Source organism: Pseudophryne corroboree, chromosome 2 (assembly GCF_028390025.1).
Source record: "Pseudophryne corroboree isolate aPseCor3 chromosome 2, aPseCor3.hap2, whole genome shotgun sequence".
NCBI classification, from domain to species: Eukaryota; Metazoa; Chordata; class Amphibia; order Anura; family Myobatrachidae; genus Pseudophryne; species Pseudophryne corroboree.
The window spans coordinates 556,426,908-556,452,438 of NC_086445.1; the positions used below are offsets into that span (position 1 = coordinate 556,426,908).

General features: G+C 41.3%; 1 protein-coding gene across 1 annotated transcript in view; it reads left to right on the top strand.

The window, feature by feature from the left end:
• EPHA10 (EPH receptor A10) overlaps positions 1-25,531 on the top strand; it is a 978,906-nt gene that overhangs the window by 807,094 nt on the left and 146,281 nt on the right. Inside the window, exon 10 of the mRNA XM_063954339.1 lies at positions 17,117-17,242. Coding sequence (XP_063810409.1) covers positions 17,117-17,242 — 126 coding nt within the window. The remainder of the gene's footprint in view (positions 1-17,116; positions 17,243-25,531) is intronic.

The window sequence follows — 25,531 nt, forward strand, 5'->3', positions numbered from 1 at the left end:
ACTCATTCCTCAGATTTTCTCTCTCCATGTTAAGCATTTCATCTCTCTCCATAAATTCCACTTCCCTTAAAGCTTTCTGTAGAATTTCCTTTGGGTAACCTTGTTCCAAAAAGGAGTTAAAAATTAGACCCGCTTATTTTTCAAATACTTCTTGATTTGAGCAATTACGTTTTATTCTAATAAACTGCCCTTCGGAATATTAATTTTCCAGACCTTCGCATGTGAGCTTTTGAAGTTTAAGTATCTACTCTGGTCGACTGGTTTTATATATGTTTCCGTTGAAATTATTCCCCCCTCTGTTGATAATGCAATATCCAGGAAACTTATTCTTGTCTTACTTTGATTACATGTAAATTTCAAACCATAATTATTCTGGTTTAAACTGTGAAAAAACGTGTCTATTGAAAGTGCATCCCCATTCCAAATAATAAATAAATCATCAATAAATCTGCCATAGAGGACGAGACTCGCGCCGAACCCGCCTCCCCACACATGCTCCCCCTCAAACCTCCCCATGTATAGGTTAGCGAAGCTCGGCGCGAATCTCATCCCCATCGCAGTCCCCCGTGTCTGTAGATATACTTTAGTGTTGAACAGAAAATAATTGTGTTTTAAAATAAAATCTATTGAATTTAAAATAAAGCCACGCAGGGAATTTGACATCTCTATATCTCCATCCAGATAATATTTCACCGCCTCCAATCCCTGATCGTGTGGGATATTGGAATACAGTGCTTCCACATCGCACGTGATTAAAGTATAACCCTCTTTCAATGTGATAGTTTTGATTAAATTTAGGAAATGCTTATTGTCTTTAATATGAGACTTAAGTTTCCCTACGTGGTTTTGTAAATAATAATCCACAAAAAAAGATAAATTATTAGTGAGTGACCCAACACCTGAAATTATGGGACGACCCGGGGGTGAGGTAAGTGACTTGTGGATTTTGGGTAAATAATAAAATGTGGGTGTGACAGGGTGTGTATTATAAAGAAATGTAAACGTCTCATTTGATATTGCATCTCCACATAGGGCATCATCAAGCAGATCCTTAACTTCCCTTTGGTAACGGGCGGAGGGATTGTGATTCAACTCGACATAGAAAAGACCATTGCCCAGTTGTTTATAGGCTTCAGATAAATAGTCCTCTATGTCGAGGATCACAATCCCGCCGCCCTTATCCGCAGGCTTAACTATTACATTCTCATCTGAATACAGGGCTTTCAGAGCTTTTCTCTCTCCACTCTGCAGATTATCTTTAAAGTTTCCCTTTTCTGCTTTTTCACAGAGTTTTTTAAAATGCTCCAGAGTACTATTATAAAAACTCTCAATGTAAGGGCCCTTATATTGAAGCGGGTAAAATTCAGATTTTTCTTTAAATTTATTCGCCCTCCTTGTATCATATTAGTTCAATTCTAAATTCCCCTGTTCCCCTTCATTGGTTTGGAGTTCTTCCAATATATCCAAAGCTTCCTGATCCTCTACATTTAGCACAATCGGATTTCCGCATGTGTTGGATTTTTTCAAGGCTTTCATGGCAAAGTATCGTTTGCGACTCAATGTTCGCACATACTTGTTCAAATCAACAAAGAGGGTGAATAAATTAGGCTTACTTGCAGGGGCGAAATTCAGACCCTTCTCAAGGAGTCTCAATTCCTCCTCAGTTAGTCTCTTTTTAGACAAATTAAATACCCCTTTCTTTCTTTCCTGGGTCTCACCTTGCGGATACATAGATTTTTTGTGGGATTTTCTCCTCCCTCCTCTCGATCCCCTTGATCTCTGTCTCTCGTTCTTTTAGTGGACCCCTGGTAATTTCCCATGTTGCCACCTGGCGTTTCTCTAAAAAAGACCTGTTGTAAGGGGAATCCTACTCTTTATCTGTTTCTGATCTCCTATAACCATCTCTATCTCTCCACCTTGGAGTATCACAAGCTTGATCTGATTTTTGTAAAGAGGTAGATACCTATTTCCATTTTGATATAAATAATCTTGTTTATAGGTCCTCTGCTTTTGAAAACAAGGTTTTTCTGTGAACTTCCTTCTATTTAATCTATCTGGTGTATTCTGCTGTTCATAAAAACTTACAGATTTCCTTTGCGGGGTATTAAAACTTTTATTTTTCTTATTATATTGATAAACCTCCCCTTCTCATAATCTGTTCTGTCTCTTCTCATTTTTTGTTCTTTTCTAGATATAAGGGTCTGCTCAAATTCCTCAATTTTTTTATTCACTTTTAAGTCTCTGATTTTGTAGTCTGGAAATGTCTCAAATTATTTTAACTGATTCTGCGTTTGTTCTATTTCAACCTGTAAATTCTGTACTTTTTCCTCCCTATATTTTATCAATAATTTCATTAGGTTCTTAGAACATGCATCTAAGGCCTGATTCCAGTCACTGGTGAATTTCAGATCCTCTCCAAATGTTGAATTTTTTAAAATTCTTAGGCCTCTCTGAATTATATCACCATCTAGGTATTTTTGGAGAGTGACCTGTTCCCACCAGTGCCTGGTCTCAGCAGTGCATAGGTTTTCTAGTTTATTAAACAAACCATGCATATTACCTCCCTCATTATCCCTATTACTTTCATTCAGTTTACATAATACCCCTTTAAGGTACATATTCCTCCTTTCCATTCTGTCCGTTAAACACTTTAATGATGTCATCTTATGTTGTCAAAAAGAAAGCTGCCTGGGGTGAGAATGTTTTTAGAAAACCACAAGACCAAATACCTACAATAAAGTAGCCCCCTGGCGCTAATAAATTTGATTTAAAATAAACATATATGTCCCAAGAAAAATCTGCATGCAGCTCACTGTAAAACAGGGGGACCTCTCCACCCCCTGACCACAATAGTTATAGCAAGAAAAAGAAAAATACAGACAGCGCTAGCAGATTTCTTATTAAAATATTGATTGATTGATTGATTGATTGATTGATTGATTGATTATATTTTCCTCTATTAATAGATCTAATAAAAGATCCCTTTCTTACCTCTAAGACTAATTGCATGCAATTATAAAAAGTTTTTAACTAAAATCATGGCACTAATAGATAAAACAATGACAACACATTTAGTGGTAATACTCTGCTCTCTGAAACCACTTAATTTCTCCTTAATAGACACAGCATACAGCTTTATCCAATTACCTCACACTGTTTCACTTCAGTGTTACAAAATCTACCAATTGTGGTTGTGCACGAAATCAGCGTTGATCCCAAAAGGGAGGAGAAAAAGCTATTGAATATTTTCATGTTAAATGAACTTTTGGAAGCAAGTGTTAATGATACATAACTTGGTCCTGAACAAGTGACTCTTTGGTTACAAATGTTTCAATGAAGTATAACTATTGTGGTCAGGGGGTGGAGAGGTCCCCCTATTTTACAGTGAGCTGCATGCAGATTTTTCTTGGGACATATACGTTTATTTTAAATCAAATTTATTAGCGCCAGGGGGCTACATTATTGTAGGTATTTGGTCTTGTGGATATATAGCAAACCTGGCCTGTTAGGGTGTCTTGAGGGCAGAGTTTTGGAAAACCTGCTCTAGTGCATTCCAGCTAATGGTAGAGTTTATGGGACTTTATTTCCAAGTTGAGCATATTTATATTCTGCTACATTAACACGTGTTGAATTAAGGAATAGTTAATGTCTTATCTTTTAAATAATGTGCATTTAATGCAATGTATATGATCTCCTGTATGCTATGCTATCAATTATAAAAGTCATTATCCAAGTTTTATGATGTTTTATTTTAATAAAACTTTGCAAGCCTTTCCTATGACCTTTCTTTGTTCTCCCATATAGAGTTTGCATTTTATTATATTATAGATACAGTACCATTTTAGTTGTCATTTCAGTAGGTTCTTTTGATATATTTAGACATAATTTGATTTAATGTTGTCTTCTGTTTTTTATTATCTTACCATGTCTGCTAGATAAAAAATGTGTTACTTCAAAATGGGCGCCTGGATGTGTGCATTGCTATAAATAGGGAAAAAGGTAATGCAATCTGATCACATAAAAGATGGGGAGTTTCATCTTCCATATTATTTGTACCTGTTTGAGAAAAAAATGTATCAGTTACTATCATGGGTATTTTTATTAATATATGTTAGGGGCCAATACACAAAGAATTTCGGTAATGCTGTAATTTTTGTTCAGTGTATTTCACAATGGGTATAATTGTGTAAAAAATTTATTAAAGTTAACTCACGCGGACAATGGTAGGAATAACAATATGGAAGTCCAGCCGTGTTCCCAGAGCTTACTGGCTCCTCCATCACAGAAGGTTCAATCATTCACCCCCATGAGACTCAGCAGCACAAGGTGTCAGAGCAGAATGTGATCATCTCCTCCAATCAGAGAGTGGCAGATGCTCCTCTAACCCCTTGTGCTAAATCTCATGGAAGAGACTCATGAGTATATTTACTAAAGGTCGATTTTAATCAATTTCAACCCTGGAAACACAACTGATGTTGTGTTTCCAGGGCTAAAACACGCGTTTACTAACAGGTGATTTTTTTATATTAATCTATAAATGTTACTAAATGTGTGTTTTAGCCCTGGAAACACAACATCGATTTAAATCAATTTACATCAATTTGAAATAGATGAAAATTTACCTTTAGTAAATAAACTGTACCCTACACTGCATGGTCCTCCCCTGTACACATGTGAGTACTTGCAATGCTGCATGTCCTTTTGCAAGAATGGCAGTACCCTCTGTCTTCTTCTTGCTACTACCCATACTAAATCAAACCCCACCCCTACTATTGCCCACCCATTCTCCACCCCCTGTAGACCTGTTTTGGAAAATATAAAAAGACGGGAGAAGAACAACAACAGGTCATAGTAAGTGACAACTATAGTAAGTTATTGGAGAGTACTTAAGGGATAAGAATGCAAATGTATGCTGTAACATAATTGTGGATACTGTAGCTGTATTTGTACTTTGAAAGATATCCTTGAAGGTAAAAGGAGATACTGCAAGAATTGGTAGAGGTGACAACTGTGGTTGTGCAGTGATTAAGCTGAATAGGCCTTCCAACTGCAGTCAGTATCCAGTCTTTAGGTCGACAGCTCTTAGGTCAACACTCTTTAGGTCGACTACTATTGGTCAGCATGCATTATGTCAACATGGTCACTAGGATGACATGGTCACTAGGTCGACATGGCAACTGTCAACACATGAAAAGGTCAACATGAGTTTTTCACTTTTTTTACATTTTGTTTAACTTCTTCATACTTTTAGGATCCACATGTTCTATGATTGGGAACAGTAACCTGACCAAAGCATGGTGAGCGAAGCGAGCCATCTGAGGGGACACACTGCACTAATTGGGGTTTCCCGGTCACTTTACGAAGAAAACTACACCAAAAAAAACAAACTCATGTTGATCGTTTTCCATGACAACCCTTTCCATGTCGACCTAATGACCTTGTCAACCTAGTCACTGTCAACCAATAGTGGTCAACCTAATAACTGTCAGCCTAGTTACTGTCGACCCTATGATCCACACCCCTGCAGTCATATACAGCGCTGAAAGATAAAGCCAGTTAACCAGGATGTATAGTTGTCCAGCCAAGACGTAATGGGCCTCATTTAGAGTTGAAAACATGTCAGATTTTTGTGTGCACTTTCTTACTGCATACTGTATGTGTACTAAAATGCATCTGTGTGTACAGTATGTAAAGTTGTACAGGTCTTCAATTTGCAGCCACTTACACCTAAGGCTAGTGTTAACAGTAAAGATCTATATATGTTAGTGCAGTATGCCCCCTGGATATACAACCTACAGTAATGGAGTTGCGGGGGCCTATTCATCATCGGGGGGTGCATGCTTTATTAGTGAAGCAATTTATCATTGCTGTGGAGTGGATACAGCTGCTCCGAATAGAAGATGTCTCTGCTAGAAGTAATAGTGCTGCCTCAGTAGCAGTGACACTTACCGGTGCCGGGTCTGTGCATATGTTACCTAAAGTCATGCATTCACAGGGCCAAGGGTAAGTTACTGTGGAGGAAGCAGAGGGATCCCTTTTCACAACCCAGACCTCCTTCCCATAGGAAGTAGTAGGAGTCCGGGATGCGGCACCTTCTGAAGATAGCAATGATTCTTACAAGCAAACTCTGATAACATCTAGTTTTTGGAGCTTGCTGAATATAAGGCGGCCCCATAAGGCCTCTAATAATGAATGGGCCCATTACAAAAACATGCGGAAACATGTAACGTACCCATTTGTGATGATGAATAGGCTCTTGGATGTATACCCAGATAGCATGAGTATCATCTGAGGGTTCTGGATGCTTGTGTTAAAGAGACATGAAGATGATGACACCAGCACCAGCTACTGATTGGCTGCTTGCATATTGACCAAGCAGCTGAAAGTGGAAAAGTGCGTGTGGATGCTAAGGCAGAAGCAGGAAGCAGTATCAGCCACAAATAATAAACCAATGAATATTCACAGCAATGACAGCCATGGTCAGATAAAGACACCCCCCTTCCCTGTAATGCTGCTACAAACAGAGCACAATGCGTATGCATGCTAAGGAAGCCACCATTCATCCTGTACATGTGCAGGTAATGAAGGCTATACTACTGATATGTTTCATCTACTGGTCTAATAATGTTTGTTAAGTGTTAAGTAGATGTTAGCTTCGGGGAAATGTGACAAAGACTATAAGTATAGGGGCCTAATTCAGGGTTGATCGCTAAAGCAAAATCTTTCTGTAATTGGCAAAACCATGTGCACTGCAGGTGGGGCAGATGTAACATGTGCAGAGAGAGTTAGATTTGGGTGGGGTGTGTTCAAACTGAAATTTAAATTGCAATGTAAAAATAAAGGAGCCAGTGTTTACCTTGCACAGATACAAAATAGCCCACCCAAATCTCACTCTCCCTGCACATGTTATATCTGCCACACCTGCAGTGCACATGGTTTTGCCCATTAGAGAAAGATTTTGCTTATGAGAACAACCCTGAATTAGGCACATAATCACATAATGCTGTAGCACACTTTATCGAAAGTAAAGGTTTTAGCAGTAGGTTACATGGTCACATTAGCCCAGTCATCTTGTTTTCCTTTTAAGACGTTTCCCCTCCACACCGCCTTGGGACTGTTGGATAACTAACAAGCTTCTATAATTAAGCTGTGTGGCCACCACCAATATTATCAGTTCCCAATTTGTTAAAGTTGGCCATACACCTAAAGATTTATTGTCAGATCTGGCAGGTTGGAATGAAAATCTGGTAATTGATGAGAGCAAATGGCAATTGACCATTTGCTCCTAAATGCCGTAAAACTGACAAAAATGGTTGTTCAGACAAATTGGTTAAATCAAATGGATTTAGCCAAACTGTCTGATTAACCATTTTTGACTTCCAGGTGCTTGGGAGCAAATGGTCAATTGTCATTTGCTCTCATCCATTACCAGATTTTCATTCAAATCAGCCAGATCTGACAATAAATCTTTAGGTGTTTGGCCAGCTTAACTGTATGGTCACTGTCGTCCCCACATGCTATTGTCATAGCTAGAAGCTTTATCAGCATAATAGTTAAGCAGGCACCAATGACAGCTAAACTGACTGGGTCGAACAGCTCAGTAGGATCGTCTTACAAATTCCTTGATATGATGTTAGCACTACCATGTCATTTGTAACAGCTCTTCATATATATATTTTAACTATTATATATTTGTGGCCATAACTATCTTGTTCTATACGTGTCAGCGAGCTGTATGTAGGGGATGTAGTCAGGATTCTGGCAGTAACCACCCTGACTGTCAAAATACTGATGAATCCTGATGGTGAGTATTAGGGTTAGGGTTTGAGTTAGGGTTACAGCTAAGCACTACGGTGAGAGTTAGAGTCATACTGCAGGAGTGGACGGTTAAGGGTTAGGCTGCAGAAGGGGAGGGTTAGAGTTAGGCTGCAGGAGTAGTGAGTTAGGGTTAGAATACCAGCCAAAATTCCATGGGATTCCGCTGCCAGTATTGTGACCGTCGACATGGTACATATGGTGTGGTTAAATAGACACATGAAGCTACAATCAAACTGTAAAATCTGGAGCTTAATCATTGTCAAATCATTTACTTACAACTAGGTCTACTATGACATAATAAAGTTCCTGCTGAATAATATACAGTACCTCATCATATCATAACTAGACTTTTGAACATAAAATAATTTTTAAAATTGGTTTTACAAATATTATTTCTTGCAATTAGATACTGTATCATTGGGTAATAAATTGGTCACTTTTCTAACTAAATTTAATTTTATTAAATGCTGAAAATCAAGTAGATTGGACATACTTTAATAAAAAGAAAACACTTAAATTGTGCATTCTATATTTATATTGCAGGCATTTATATTATATATTATCTATGTTGTCTTATACTTGTTTTCTCTTTTGAGGACTTGTGTCACTGTGGTGCTTTAAAGAATCTTAAAATATAAGGTTAAAAACGACCTTAAACATTATTACTTGTTAAGGATTTTTTTAGGGTGGGCACAAGCTGCTCAATTTTTATATCCGATTTATTACCAGCACTTTCAATTAATTTTAATTGGGTTTCTAATGTTTTATACTCTGAAAACCCTATTGAAATGAATGAAAACTGAAAAAGAAAATTGTGTATTGCTTGCACTTTTCATGCTTTTGCAAATGTATCTCAAAGTACAGTATGTGAACACATAAATAACATATTGACATGATAGTAGCTGCATGTCAAGTCATACCTCTTAACATTTGGAAAGAAGTAAATGTGATCCAATGGGTAGCACATTGGGGGCATGGGCACACATCCTGCTGGGGTTGTGCCCAGCATTTCCTGAGCTGCTGGCCTAGCCCCAGGTTCATTCTGTACTTCTGATTGGTTAATTGTAGATTTCCAGCTGAAGGTGATAGGTGCTCTTTTTATTTCTTGTAAAGTATATACTGTATTTTGTATTTCATGAGCTGGGCTTAACAGCAGGGTCGGATTGGCCCACAGGGGGACAGGGGAAACCACCGGTGGGCCCCACTGCCTGTGGGCCCTCCTCCTCTTCTAGGGATCAGGTTTCAGACTCTATCCTAGTGTACTTGAATTATGCATTATACTTATGTTACATTATACTTCACAAGAATATGGTTTATTATAGTGATGTGCACCGGAAATTTTTCGGGTTTTGTGTTTTGGTTTTGGATCCGGTTCCGCGGTCGTGTTTTGGATTCAGACGTGTTTTGGCAAAACCTCCCTGAACATTTTTTGTCGGATTTGGGTGTGTTTTGGATTTGGGTGTTTTTTTACAAAAAACCCTCAAAAACAGCTTAAATCATAGAATTCGGGGGTCATTTTGATCCCATAGTATTGTTAACCTCAATTACCATAATTTCCACTCATTTCCAGTCTATTCTGAACACCTCACACCTCACAATATTATTTTTAGACCTAAAATTTGCACAGAGGTCGCTGGATGGCTAATCTAAGCAAGCCAAGTGGCCGACACAAACACCTGGCCCATCTAGGAGTGGCACTGCAGTGTCAGACAGGATGGCACTTCAAAAAATAGTCCCCAAACAGCACATGATGCAAAGAAAAAAAGAGGTGCACCAAGGTCGCTGGATGGCTAAGCTAAGCGACCCAAGTGGCCGACACAAACACCTGGCCCATCTAGGAGTGACACTGCAGTGTCAGACAGGATGGCACTTCAAAAAATAGTCATCAAACTGCACATGATGCAAAGAAAAAAAGAGGTGCACCAAGGTCGCTGGATAGCTAAGCTAAGCGACCCAAGTGGCCGACACAAACAACTGGCCCATCTAGGAGTGGCACTGCAGTGTCAGACAGGATGGCACTTCAAAAAATAGTCCCCAAACAGCACATGATGCAAAGAAAAAAAGAGGTGAACCAAGGTCGCTGGATGGCTAAGCTAAGCGACCCAAGTGGCCGACACAAACACCTGGCCCATCTAGGAGTGGCACTGCAGTGTCAGACAGGATGGCACTTAAAAAAATAGTCCCCAAACAGCACATGATGCAAAGAAAAAAGAGGTGCACCAAGGTCGCTGGATGGCTAAGCTAAGCGACCCAAGTGGCTGACACAAACACTTGGTCCATCTAGGAGTGGCACTGCAGTGTCAGACAGGATGGCACTTCAAAAAATTGTCCCCAAACAGCACATAATGCAAAGAAAAAAAGAGGTGCACCAAGGTCGCTGGATGGCTAATCTAAGCGACACAAGTGGCCGACACAAACACCTGGCCCATCTAGGAGTGGCACTGCAGTGTCAGACAGGATGGCAGATTTAAAAAATAGTCTACAAACAGCACATGATGCAAAGAAAAAAAGAGGTGCACCAAGGTCGCTGGATGGCTTAGCTAAGCGACCCAAGTGGCCAACACAAACACCTGGCCCATCTAGGAGTGGCACTGCAGTGTCAGACAGGATGGCAGATTTAAAAAATAGTCCCCAAACAGCACATGATGCAAAGAAAAAAAGAGGTGCAATGAGGTAGCTATGTGACTAAGCTAAGCGACCCTAGTGGCCGACACAAACACTTGGCCCATCTTTGAGTGGCACTGCAGTGTCAGACAGGATGGCAGATTTAAAAAATAGTCCCCAAACAGCACATGATGCAAAGAAAAAAAGAGGTGCACCAGGGTCGCTGGATGGCTAAGCTAAGCGACCCAAGTGGCCGACACAAACACCTGGCCCATCTAGGAGTGGCACTGCAGTGTCAGACAGGATGGCAGATTTAAAAAATAGTCCCCAAACAGCACATGATGCAAAGAAAAAAAGAGGTGCAATGAGGTAGCTATGTGACTAAGCTAAGCGACCCTAGTGGCCGACACAAACACTTGGCCCATCTTTGAGTGGCACTGCAGTGTCAGACAGGATGGCAGATTTAAAAAATAGTCCCCAAACAGCACATGATGCAAAGAAAAAAAGAGGTGCAATGAGGTAGCTATGTGACTAAGCTAAGCGACCCTAGTGGCCGACACAAACACTTGGCCCATCTTTGAGTGGCACTGCAGTGTCAGACAGGATGGCAGATTTAAAAAATAGTCCCCAAACAGCACATGATGCAAAGAAAAAAAGAGGTGCACCAGGGTCGCTGGATGGCTAAGCTAAGCGACCCAAGTGGCCGACACAAACACCTGGCCCATCTAGGAGTGGCACTGCAGTTTTCAATCGAGAGGAAAAGTGCTTCCATCCTCATGTGAATCTGAGCCACTAGCCATGAACATAGGCCAGGGCCTCAGCCGTTCCTTGCCACTCCGTGTCGTAAATGGCATATTGGCAAGTTTACACTTCTCCTCAGACGCTTTTCATTTTGATTTTTGGGTCATTTTACTGAACTTTTGTAGTATACTTGACAACACAGAGGTAGAGCAGTGGACTACTGTACCGTACTGCTATATATATACTGGTGGTCACAGCAACATTCTGCACTTTCCCCTCCTATTATATACTGCGCACAACAACTAAAATGCACCACAGGTATGGATGGATAGTATACTTGACGACACAGAGGTAGGTAGAGCAGTGGCCTACTGTGCCATACTGCTATATATTATATACTGGTGGTCAGCAAAATTCTGCACTGTCCTCCTACTATATATACTGCGCACAACTAAAATGGACCGCAGGTATGGATAGATAATATACTTGACGACACAGAGATAGGTAGAGCAGTGGCCTACTGTACCGTACTGCTATATATTATATACTGGTGGTCAGCAAAATTCTGCACTGTCCTCCTACTATATATACTGCGCACAACTAAAATGCATCACAGGTATGGATGGATAGTATACTTGACGACACAGAGGTAGGTAGAGCAGTGGCCTACTGTACCGTACTGCTATATATTATATACTGGTGGTCAGCAAAATTCTGCACTTTCATCCTACTATATATACTGCGCAAAACAACTAAAATGCACCACAGGTATGGATGGATAGTATACTTGACGACACAGAGGTAGGTAGAGCAGTGGCCTCCTGTACCGTACTGCTATATATTATACACTGGTGGTCAGCAAAATTCTGCACTGTCCTCCTACTATATATACTGCGCACAACTAAAATGCACCACAGGTATGGATGAATACTATACTTGACGACACAGAGGTAGGTAGAGCAGTGGACTACTGTACCTTACTGCTATATAATACTGGTGGTCACTGGTCAGCAAAATTCTGCTTTGTCCTCCTACTATATACTACAATGCAGCACAGATATGAGCATTTTTCAGGCAGAGAACGTAGATATTTTCAGCACACTGAGCACAGATATTTGCAAGCACACTGAGCACAGATATTTGCAAGCACACTGAGCACAGATATTTGCAGCACACTGAGCACAGATATTTGCAGCACACTGAACACAGAAACTGAGAGAACGCTGCACGTCCTCTCCCTATCATCTCTAATGCACGAGTGAAAATGGCGGCGACGCGCGTCTCCTTATATAGAATACGAATCTCGCGAGAATCCGACAGCGGGATGATGACGTTCGGGCACGCTCGGGTTAACCGAGCAAGGCGGGAAGATCCGATTCTGCCTCGGAACCGTGTAAAATGGGTGAAGTTCGGGGGGGTTCGGATTCCGAGGAACCGAACCCGCTCATCACTAGTTTATTATATATTTACCAAGGGGAACAGAACATGTACTCTGTAATGTTTAGCCAAACATCTGTGGCGGCTGGCCACGCCCCAGTGGAGCCTGGCCACACCCTTAAGCATGGGCCCCTACAGCAGCATTCCCCCTGTGGGCCCTTCATACCCCAGTCCGACACTGCTTAACAGTATTTGCCGTATACCTGAAGTAAACCAGGTATGCTATGGGCGCAGAGCTTGTCATTTTTGCAACTCTGCATATGCCAACAATTGGACTTTTCCTTTCTATTGAATGCATTTCACACTTGCAGTCTTTGACACAGTTACTTTCAAATTCGTCATCGGGTGCACAGCATTTACAATATATGCATTTTCATGTAAGTTTTGCACTATAGCAGGCATGTCCAAACCGTGGCCCTCCAGCTGTTGAGAAACTACACATCCCAGCATGCCCTGACACAGCTTCAGCATTCTCTGACAGCAAAACTGTGTCAGGGCATGCTGGGATATGTAGTATCATAACAGCTGGAGGGCCGCAGTTTGGACATGCCTGCACTATAGTATTGAGACAAATACAACACCAGTTGTTAAGAGATTTATGTAGCATATGATTAGTGAAAATCATAACTTACCCTAAAGTTCTTTATATTAAATTAATCAAACCTTAAGTCTGAGGAGTGTCTGCATAGTTTGAGCACTTCTCTTGGTAACTTTTATTAATTACATTTGTAATAATGTTATTACACTAGGGTTGTGTGGGGGCTTTTTCTCACTACAGTCTATTGTCTGCTGCAATGTCCATGTACTATATTAATTACATTCTGTGATTGCATTTAGTTAATATTTTGAATGAAGCTTAGGTATGCTTTTTCTGTGGAATAACGTTTGTTGGCAATTATTTTTGTAGAGAAGAAGCTTGGGGAATATTATGATGGAGGAAGTGATGGAGAGTGAAATCTGTAAATTAAAAATACGTGGCTGCTGAAAAGACCAGTCACTTGATAGATCCAAATTGTGATCCTTTTATTTACTATAGCATGTTATGATATGCTATTACGTTCTGATGGGAGCTACATTTCTCCATGCTTATCAAGATTTTTTCTTTTTCAGTCAGAGTTTCAACAGTTTTCCCTTTGAGCTTAGTCTTATCAACAGTGATAGGAGAGCACTGTACACAAAATTAGCATTCACTCCCTGTCACGGCTCTGTTAATCACAAGATGTTAGTGTATGTCTATAGCTGGGTGATAGACAAGGGACATGCATTTGTTTCACTTAATTGTAGGTTTCGGATGGATGAACCGATCTAAAATGAGTTTCACCTGAATGTGCGGAGCTGGTCATGCAGAGCAAACTATAATCAGGGCGATATTTTTGCTATCACACAGGATAAATTGTGTATGGAAACTAGACAGCTGTTGCTACAGAGTACACATTATTGTGCAGTCTTTCTTTTACAAGGTGTTTTTGTAAATATGGTCACCATATATAAGATAGCAATAAATCAATAAATCTAGACTGCACTGTAGGAGACCCTCGTCTGAGGGCCCTTACTGACTGGCATTCAAATGCTGTATTTATAACACAAGAGCATAGCATACAACTGCATGTGAAAATAAAATCCATCCTATTCTGTGTTTCCTACAAATTTGCATTCATTTGCTGCTTGGTCAGTTTTACTCATCGTACTTGTCCATTCATATCCATGGGAGTGCATTGTGTACTTACCTGTTAGAGATTAGCAAGAGCCATCACATTAGCATTCAAATGACATCTTCATTAAAATCGGCAGCTATTTTAATAGGGTTCTGCACAACATGTAGAAAAAGAGTAAATAAAAATAATTTTCCATTGAAATGAATGTGCTATTGAAATTAATTACTCAAACTCAATACTGTTTGTGTCTCTGTCACCAAGCCCAAATCAACCTCATTCACAGAGTGGTAGCACAAAGTACATACCTACTAACCACCCAGATTTTAGCTGGACCGTACTGCTTTTTGGGCACTCCACTCATGATCCGCATTATCCAGAAGGGTGGGAAAGATTGTGAGGTCACTCTCACTTCTGCGTTGCACTGCTGAGCAGTGAATAGATGTCACATGTGTGAACGGACCATATAAACACTGTAGAGTGAGGCAGCTTGGGAAGCTATGGGCACATCCCTAGTATTATGAGCAATGGGTGCGTGATGCTCAGCCATGTCCTCAATGTGACAAATGCAGGGAAGTATGCAAGTGCATGCTATCCCCCCCACCCCCCATTTCATAATAAAGTGTGCAAGGAAATAAAGAAATGGAAAATATGTGGGGGCAAATTCCAGTGAAAAAAAAAAGGCATTGGGGTGTTATCACTGGACTAGTTCAAGAAGGTCCCACTGGGTGAAAGCAATGGTTAGGGGACCATGAAATAACACCTACAGTATGAACAATGTGAGCAACTATCAGATATGGTCTTGGAAGCCTACAGGTGACATGTATGCATGCAAGAACAGTGTGTAGGCTGGGCCCTGACCCCAGGGACTGTTAAATTTCCACCTGCGGGGCAAGCACATGTGCATATTTATAGGTGGCTGGCTGGATCTATCTTTTACATCATGCTGACATGTAACTTTTTTGGGCTCAATATACCGCTGTTCAGGATCCCAACGCTGGCATTTTGCTACTAATTATGACAATTAAAGAAATCCTGTATCAAAACAATTTATTAAAACAATATCGCTGATACTGGCAGAAAGTGGTAAGGGCTCAATTTACTGCTTTGCTAGGCATCTCTTTGAGTTGGCTTTCCAGATATGCACTTTAAATTCCACTAAGGTGGAAATAAATGTTAACTTTTTTTTACCAATAGTATTTCTTTCTTTTTTTTTTAAACAAAAACATAAAACCCTCTATGCATAAAAAGTTGTATTCAAAGAATAACACTTGTTTAAACTGATTAAAGGATTTTAATCTGTTAACATAATAGATTTTGTGGCAATACAACAACCTCCATAATCCTTGTCCAAGAAGAGGAGTGCTCTTTTACATACTGTGCATGTGTGTCCGACTCCGAACCTGTCAGTAAAGTGATCACGTAAGAGATCCCTTTACTTATGACTCATTGTCTAATCAGAGCATAAAAGACAGATGTCAAGTCAGAATCCCACCTACTGTATAGCATGGCTATTTTCACCTACTGTATTTAGGGCTGGTCATTGTACAGTAGTATGTTATGGATTTTTTTTATCAGTTTGATCTTTTTAGGCTACCTTTGCTGATTAAAGCAGCCAAAATTCAATAACAAAGTTGATTTCTATTCTTTCAATCAGTACAAATGAAATGTATTCTAGACATACAGAAAATGTTTCTATTATTTTGCTTATAAAACTTCAGATATACAGAAAATTACAGCATTCATTATTTAGAAAGTAATATGCCAAGAATTATAAGTATGATAGAACCTTTTGTTACCTTCAAATGTTAAAATTACTCTGGGAATTATGATGACCACATTCATATATTTTTTTTTCTAATTCTATATTAACCCATAATCATAACAGTAGTGTATTCTGGGGCAGATGTATTAAGCCTGGAGAAGTGATAAAGAAGTGATAAAGCAGTGATAAGTGGAAGGTGATAACACAGTAGCCAATCAGCTTGTAACTGTCATTTTTCAAACCCATAATGATTGGCTGGTGCTTTATCACCTTCCATTTAAAACTTCTTTATCACTGCTTTATCACTACTCCTGGTTTAATAAACCTGACTTTGGCCCTCATTCTGAGTTGTTCGCTCGTTGCCGATTTTCGCTATACTGCGATTTGTTGCTAATTGTGCATGTGCAAGGCACGCAGGGCGCATGCGCTTAGTTATTTAACTAAAAACTTAGCAGATTTGCTGTGGATCCTGCGGCACTTTTCAGTCGCTCTGCTGATCGGTGAGTGATTGACAGGAAAGGGGCGTTTCTGGGTGGTAACTGAGCGTTTTCCGGGAGTGTGCTAAAAAACGCAGGCGTGTCAGGGAAAAACGTGGGAGTGTCTGGAGAAACGTGGGAGTGGCTGGCCGAATGCAGGGCGTGTTTGTGACGTCAAACCAGGAACTAAACGGACTGAGGTGATCGCAATCTGTGAGTAGGTCTGGAGCTACTCAGAAACTGCAAAGAATTATTTATTAGCAGTTCTGCTAATCTTTCGTTCGCTATTCTGCTAAGCTAAGATACACTCCCAGAGGGCGGCGGCCTAGCGTGTGCAATGCTGCTAAAAGCAGCTAGCGAGCGAACAACTCGGAATGAGGGGCTCTATTTGAAGTGTAAAAGGAATTTTTTCTCCCAAAATACATGAAATGTTGCAAAGTTCAGCTGTTAAGCTGGGGACAACGTTTTAGAGGTAGTGCCTATAAATTGCATCAGTAGAAACTGATATCACTGTCATTTTATATTTGTCATTTAATATTTGTCTATTGATGAGAATTAAGCAGACGACAGTTTCTAAAACCATGATGCAACACTTATACTGTAGTTGTGTGCTTTTTTAACAGTCAAAATACCTACAAGAAGAACGTACATTGATCCAGATACTTGTGAAGATCCCATGCAAGCTGTTCACTTGTTTGCAAAAGAATTGGATAATTCCAGCATAAAGATTGAAAGAATACTTGGCACAGGTATGTACAGAATATATTCTAAACACAGTATCCATAAAATCCTGAAAGCATAACTTGTCATAGTGCACCCGACTGATTTACTCTATGCTTATTACATATTCTGGACGGGATGTATCAAAGGTAATTTTTGCAGTCAAACCTCAGAAAATGCAGTTTTTAGAGGTGTGGGCTCATTTCTCATATGCACCAAGCTGCGGAATGAGATACATTCCAGAGATTGGACCCAGTAGGCAATGCCATCTGTAGATGATGTTGCCTAATAGAAGCCTATGGGTTTCTATTTGCAATGTGCACTGAGAGGGATCCAATCAGAACCCTCCCAGTGTCCCCTGCGGTATGCGTGTCATGCGACACATGCACAGAAAGACTCCCAGTCCTCTTACCACAAATTATCATGCATACGGCATTAAGAAACGCCGCTATTGTGTGCATGCAATCAGTGGCAGGATGCAGTGGCGGATTGGTACGTCGGGATGCCGGGACGGTTTGCCGGTGGGATGAGGCTGAGCTCTGTCATCTCCGTGGTGGCTTTTCTATACCTCCACCTCAACGCCAGGCCAATTATTCTATGTACTGCTGCTGCTGGACTCGCTGGAGACACGGCTATGAGAAGTTGCTGGATACCACCCACTATGCAAATAACCCAGCCGCAGCCAGCGCAGTGAGAGGCCAGGCATCAAGCATATCCAGGCCGGAGGCCTCTCCCTGCACTGGCTGCGGCTGGGATATTTGCATAGTGGGTGGTATCTAGCGACTTCTCATAGCCGCTGCTCCAGCGTAGGGATGGCCATCGGAGGGTTATCCATCTATGACCCCTTGCGGGCCCGGTGCCTCGCTACGCTTGGCACACTGATTTATTCTCCCTCTATGGGTGTCGTGGACTGTGCCAGTTGGGATCCTGGTGTCGGGATTCCGACTGCCGGCATCCCGTCCAGCGGGATCTTGACTGCATCCCCTCCCTACACCCAGCACCTCACACAATGACACCCAGCCCCTCACCAGCAGCTCATACACTGACCCCTGTACCCAGCACTACACACACTGACACACTGCCCCTGTACCCAGCACCTCACACACAGCTCCCTGTACCCAACACCACACACACAGCTCCCTGTACAACCAGCACCACACACACTGACACACTGCCCCATGCACCCAGCCCCTCACTAGCACCTCACACACTGAGACAGATCCCTGTACCCAGCGCCTCACACACTGACACACAGCACCCTGTACAACCAGCACATCACACACTGACACACAGCCCCCTGTACACAGCACCTCACACACTGTCACACAGCCCATTGTACACACAGCAGAACATACACTGCCACTATTGCTGTTGGGCGTTCCTAGGCAGTTATACGCAGTTTTCTAATCAGACGCAGTTGTAACATAGGGGAAGATGCACTAAGCAGTTGCTGATAGTGGTTACGTATAGAGACACTGCTCACACTGCTCACATGGGAGGCCATACTCAAATGGACGATGTGCACCTAGCATAGGACTGGTGAAAGTGTCAGTGGTGTGACCGATGGTGGCATTTAATGACACACAAATCATGATTACAGCGGGCATCTCAGTCCTTGTTCATTCATACATTCGGATGTACACTAGGAGCTGCATTAGCAGAAAGTAGTAGACATAATTTCTGTAAAAGACCCAAGGAATGCTGCAACTGCATCCAAAAGAAACAGGAACTATGAGGAGTGAGTTTTTTGTCCCGTGTGACAGACTCTACCCCCCTCAACAGACTCCGCCTCCAATAGGGCTGCATCCAGAAGTTTCCCGTGCTGGTTTTCTGTCCCAATCCGCCCCTGGCATGATGCAATGCTTGATGCGTCCCACCCACAGTATGTTCCTGTGCTTATGTGTCTGATGTAGAACTGCATGAAAGTCTATTTTCCAAAAGGATGCACTGCTCATGCTCTGTGAGTGAGGACATGTAAGTGATATTTATATTGAGGGCTATGCTGAGTTGTGTACATAAAGAGTTCCATCTGATTTTAGATGGATCTCTAGCACCAAGAACAAGGCTGTGCAAGTACACACTGATAATGATGATGGCTTTTAAATGAAGTGTGGTGATGGGGTGGCATATGGGTGAGCATCCGCGGGTGGTTTCATGCGCGCAATGCAAGTGTAATTGCAAGTGAGATGCGTGCGGCCTTGTATCAGCCCAATGTGTTTATTTTTAAAGCCCCAACATTAATTTTACTGATACAATTAGGAGAAAACATTTGTATGTAATTTTTACTTTTGCTCATTTGATTAAGGAAACATCATAATTCTGTTTCTCAGGGCCAGTTTTTGTCAGAGAGATATAAGAAATGTGTACAGCACTTTTTAGATAACATTCCTTTTTGTCACAACCACTATATTGATTATATATATAGTGCAAACACATTATGCAGCATGTTACAGAGAATAGTTTAGTCATTCTTATCAGATATATACCCCAGTGGAGATTACAATCTCAGTACCTTACTCAGAGGTACAAGTGGCTGCATGTGCAGTAGCGATTTTGCTCATGGGGCATTTGTAAAAATATGCTGACTTACTGTCTTGTGCATAAAGATGCCCACTGCCAGTGTGTCACATCTGCCGCTCACGTACATAAGCGGGAACATTGGTGGCACCATTGAATCTCTGACCAACCCTACACTGTCTCAGACTGAGTGGCTCTCCTAAGATGCCAGGGTCTCTTCAGCTGTGAATGAATTTGCAGTGGCTGACTAGGGAACACCCAGAATTTGGTTCAGACACACCTGTGTTTTTCTAGCCACCCCCATTAACCCCTGCAAACACTGACTACCCTTCACTCACTTTGCTATCACTAATCAACAGCAGTGCGTGCACAGTACGGCTTTGGTCAATGCACAGGGACAAAACATTTCTCCACTGAGACAGACATCAACATTGCATGCACCTCTGAATCAGGCCCTATATTCTCTACCAGACACACAAGCACATGCTGTTTCTTGCCAAATCCACGTTAACCTGCCAATATACTGTATCTGTAAACTGTGTGGAAAAGTTGGAGTCCCATGGCTAGAACATACTAACCCATGACCCCAGCATTGTGAAGCAGCAATTCCATCCATGCCATCTTATTAAGTAATATACTAAAATATATTCTTTTTATTCCACTCGCACTGATAAACATATTTAATCCACATTATCCAATAACCGAATATACAGTAGCTCATATTTCCAGTATATAATAATGTGTTTGCTACTGTACATCATCTAATCTAATATGTTTGTTATAACAAATAAATTATTTTCATTGACATGAATTATTACTCGTTTTTGGTTAACTTATTGGCAATTTTGAGATCCTTTTTAGATTTCTTAGATTTAGTCATTCACTAGATACTCAGTGCTTATATTACCCTCCTATCATGACCCCAAATATTGGTTTAAATTTATTAAGATGGGGTTCTATTTAAGACGGGATGTTGCCCATAGCAACCAATCAGATTCCAGGTATTATCTTCTAGAAGGTGCTAGATAAATGAGAAGTAGAATCTGATTGGTTCCTATGGGCAACATCCCATCTTAAATAGAACTCACTTAGTAAATCTACCCCATTGTATTTTAAAAAGAATTATACTACAATACCTTAATAATAGTGACCCGAGGGGTCCCGGAAAAGAGTTGCTATGAAAAGTGAACTCTGCAAGCTGTTTACTAGCACCAGAGAAACTATTTATTTAGATCATATATGTTCCTACTTCCTACCAAATTAATCAGATCAAGTCATTTAATGTGATGCCAAATAATTTGACTTGAAGAGGTCCATGTTACCTGTAAGTAACTATGGTCAGAATTCAGTATATTCCAGAATTCAGGATACATTCTAGTCCATTTGGATCTGATTTTGCTCATCCTGTTCATTTTAAAGACATCACGCTTACCAATTGTTTGCCAACTTGGTTAGAAGTACTGAACAAACACAACACGTGTTGGAAGCTTGGAAAGAAGGCTACCAATAGGAAAATACAATATTTTTCCCTGGAGGTGTATGAATACTTTCAACTTGGATCTTTCTAATCTGTCATGTCTGGAGCTTCATAACCCACATTGACCAAAAGGTCCGCAGCACATGTTTGAAGAAAGGCCAGTGTGAATAAATAAATCAATTCTCTCGGTATGCCACTCCGGAGCTGAATGCATAACTCTCCTTGAAGAAGGTGATTCAGTTCTGAAGATGTCTGATGTTCAGTAGTGTAGACAATTTGCTGTCTTTTTTCAGTTTATGTTCTCATTTACCTGCAGCTAGGATGGCATTAAAGGATGTTGCTGATCTCTCTGTGAGGCACCACATGCTAACATCTGTTCGGAGAGGCTTTGCAGAAAACTGTCTGGAAATATGCTAAGTTACTAAATGATTTATTGATTTTCATCCACTTTGCCGCTGAAAACTTTAAAGCAAATTAATTCCATTCTTACAACCCTGAAGCTTTAATCACTTGCGCACGCCTAAACTTCAAGCTCGCTACTTCAGGCTTAGTTTTTTTAAAGATAAGTTCATTGTAAGGTTATGGATTTTTTTAGTGACATATAGTGAGATTTGGAGACTTTAACTGATTAAAGCTTATAGCAGTGGCAAAGTGTAAGGATAAGCAAACCAGATTTTGGAATTTGCGGAAATACAAAACAGTGTATTCTACTGAGTGCATTGCAAGTTCTGCATATCAGGATTATAGCAAGAAAGACCACAATGTTATAATTTCTTATTTTTATTTCTGGTAAGAACAACTAGAAAAGTCACTTACAAAATACGAAACTGCATCTCTTCTATGCAAATGCTCTTTTGTGATGTTACAGTATATATATATATCTGTGTGCATCATTCATATACAGGTAAATGATTGCAGGAGTTTTTGCTGTAGTAGCTCGGCGGTCTGCACCAGTACCCTCACCAGCCATAGACCATGTTGGTGACCCATTTTGTAATATTTGGCAATAATTGTAATCTCCATAATCAAAAGAGAACATACTAAGGAGAGCTTTATATAAACAACAGTAATTCGACTGCAGCTCCCCACATTTATACTAGAATAGCATGCTACCAAGGGGTAACTAAAGTAACTAAATGAAATACAGTAGAATGCATAAGTAGATACTCCACTATATAAATAGTTATCAAATTACCATGGCAATGTCTATAATTTTGTAAGTGAACAAAACCAACAATGTGATCAAATGATGTGATGATGTTGAGTTCCCATAGCAACATTGATACACCACAAGCATCTTTGATTGGCTATAAGAAGTCATATGAAGGGAGTGACATTGCAAACTATAAATTTGTGTCCTATCTCCAATTATCTACAAAGGGACAGTGTGTGCCAAAAAAGAGGTGTGTGCTCACAAGGAAGGGGCATTGCCACACAATAGTACCCCTAATTAAAATTATGCCACACAGTAGCACAACCTTATTCACATTACACCGCATGTAGTGCCCCAGATTCATATTACACCACTTATTCACATTACAACACACAGTAGTGCCAGCTTATTCATGTTATGCATTGTCTCCATTCATTCTGTTATTCCATCTCTGCAGTACAGCTACCATGGCTACACCATACTTGCCAACATTCTAGCTGCCTTCTCCAGGAGTAGGTAGCCAGGTCGGTGGAGCAGGGGGCGTGGCGCAGCACAGAGGGCACGATGGGAGAAATATGATACTGTTTTGGGGCAGAGCGCGGGGTGTAAACATGCAATCGTGTCATTGTGGCCCCGCCCCTGCTACACTATGCCAAGATTACAGGCATAGCGAAGCAGGAGTCAGGGCCATGATTTTGTGATCCAGCACAAATCATGTCAGGCACCTCAGCTGCAGGAGATACCTGACCAGGAGATTTGCCAACTTTTCTGGTTTGCCAGGAGCATCATCCGATTTTCGGGAGCCTCCTGGCCATTCCGGGAGAATAGGCAAGTATGGGGTACCTGGTATGTTATACCTTTTGTGTTGCCCATGTTGGGCCACTTCTACAAAATTTTACAGGGACACTTTTAGTTCCCAGTCCATCCCTGGTCTGGTCTTGGACACAACTGCAGCAAAAGCCACAAGGAAGATCACAACTGCACACAATCAGGCCCTATGAGGGGGGATCCCTATGGGGGGGACCCCGTCCCCTCATCAGAGAGAGAGAGAGATTGAGAGGGACTGAGAAGGGAGGGAACCACAGACAAAAAAAACCTGCAATATGAAATAACCCCCATTTAAGTGTGTGCCTCCCTATAACATTCCTGCCAGTCTGCAGTCTTTCCACAGTGTCACAGAATTTACCAGCCCGCAGTGCTTTCTCATCCAGCTGTTGTTACTGCTACGTGTACTCCCACAGTCACAGCGAGTGTGGCCTTCATGGTGGAGGAGGAGTGGGTCATGCAGCGTGCCGCTATGCCATTGTAGTGTGAGGAGGAGCCACCAGTGAGGAAGGTAAAGGCTGGTCAGCTATGGCCACTGATCATACGGTAGTGCCTAGTTTCCCTTCTTCTTCGAGAGGACCTTTTACCATAAGTCACTGGGTCCACATCACAACCTATTTGGAATAGTAACCCGTGGAGAGCGAAGCAGAGTAAGACACCGTGCCTGAAGCATGGCGAGTGAAGGGAGCCCGCAAGGGTCCAATGCATCATAACTACAACAAAATAATGTACAACAAACAGAGATTGGAGAAAACAAATATATGCTGTAAGTGCAGAAGACCATTTCCGCCCTCACTTGATGTCACATCCAGGTCCTTTCCACTAAGCGGAACTAGACACAACCCTGGCCATACAGGCTGCACTGCACCACTGCAAAACCCATTTAACAGAGAGCTCTGGCCCTCTATGCTTAAATTGTGTGATGATTTACAGGTTTTCTCACAACAATAAAAATATATATGTGTTCGTACCGCGCTACTGTGGGGGAAAGCTGCACCAAATTAATTGAAATTTAGAATAAGATATGGGAGCACTAATGTGTGTTGTGTGTGTGTACCTGCAAAGTCAAAAAGACACGGAAACTCGGACAGTAGCGAACCTCGATACCGGCAATCCGGTCCCCAAAACAAAATCACTCTGGGAAGAGCTTAAACATTACTGTTGAATCAGTACTATTGTTTTTAACATTTTTATTTTGACTTTGCAGGTACACACACACAACACACATTAGCGCTCCCATATCTTATTCTATATTTCTCACAACAATATATAACCTCTCAGAAGCAAATTGCAACTTGGTCCACTACACTTTGGCTTTCACCGTTTTACTGAAATGATATATCTATATACAGTATATCTATATCTATATCTATATTTATATCTATATATATATATATATATACACTGTGTATATATACTATATATATATATATATATACATACACTGCTCAAAAAAAATAAAGGGAACACTTAAACAACACAATGTAACTCCAAGTCAATCACACTTCTTTGATATCAAACTGTCCACTTAGGAAGCAACACTGATTGACAATCAATTTCACATGCTGTTGTGCAGATGGAATAGAGAACAGGTGGAAATTATAGGCAATTAGCAAGACACCCCCAATAAAGGAGTTGTTCTACAGGTGGTGACCACAGACCACTTCTCAGCTCCTATGCTTTCTGGCTGATGTTTTGGTCGCTTTTGAAAGCTGGCAGTGCTTTGACTTTAGTGGTAGCATGAGACGGAGTCTACAACCCACACAAGTGGCTCAGGTAGTGCAGCTCATCCAGGATGGCACATCAATGCGAGCTGTGGCAAGAAGGTTTGCTGTGTCTGTCAGCGTAGTGTCCAGAGCATGGAGGTGCTACCAGGAGACAGGCCAGTACATCAGGAGACGTGGAAGAGGCTGTAGGAGGGCAACAACCCAGCAGCAGGACCGCTACCTCCGCCTTTGTGCAAGGAGGAACAGGAGGAGCACTGCCAGAGCCCTGCAAAATGACCTCCAGCAAGCCACAAATGTGCATGTGTCTACACAAACGATCAGAAACAGACTCCATGAGGGTGGTATGAGGGCCCGGCGTCCACGGGTGGGGGTTGTGCTTACAGCCCAACACCGTGCAGGACGTTTGGCATTTGCCAGAGAATACCAAGATTGGCAAATTCGCCACTGGCGCCCTGTGCTCTTCACAGATGAAAGCAGCTTCTCACTGAGCACATGTGACAGATGTGACAGAGTCTGGAGACGCCAAGGAGAACGTTCTGCTGCCTGCAACTTCCTCCAGCATGACCGGTTTGGCAGTGGGTCAGTAATGGTGTGGGGTGGCATTTCTTTGGGGGGCCGC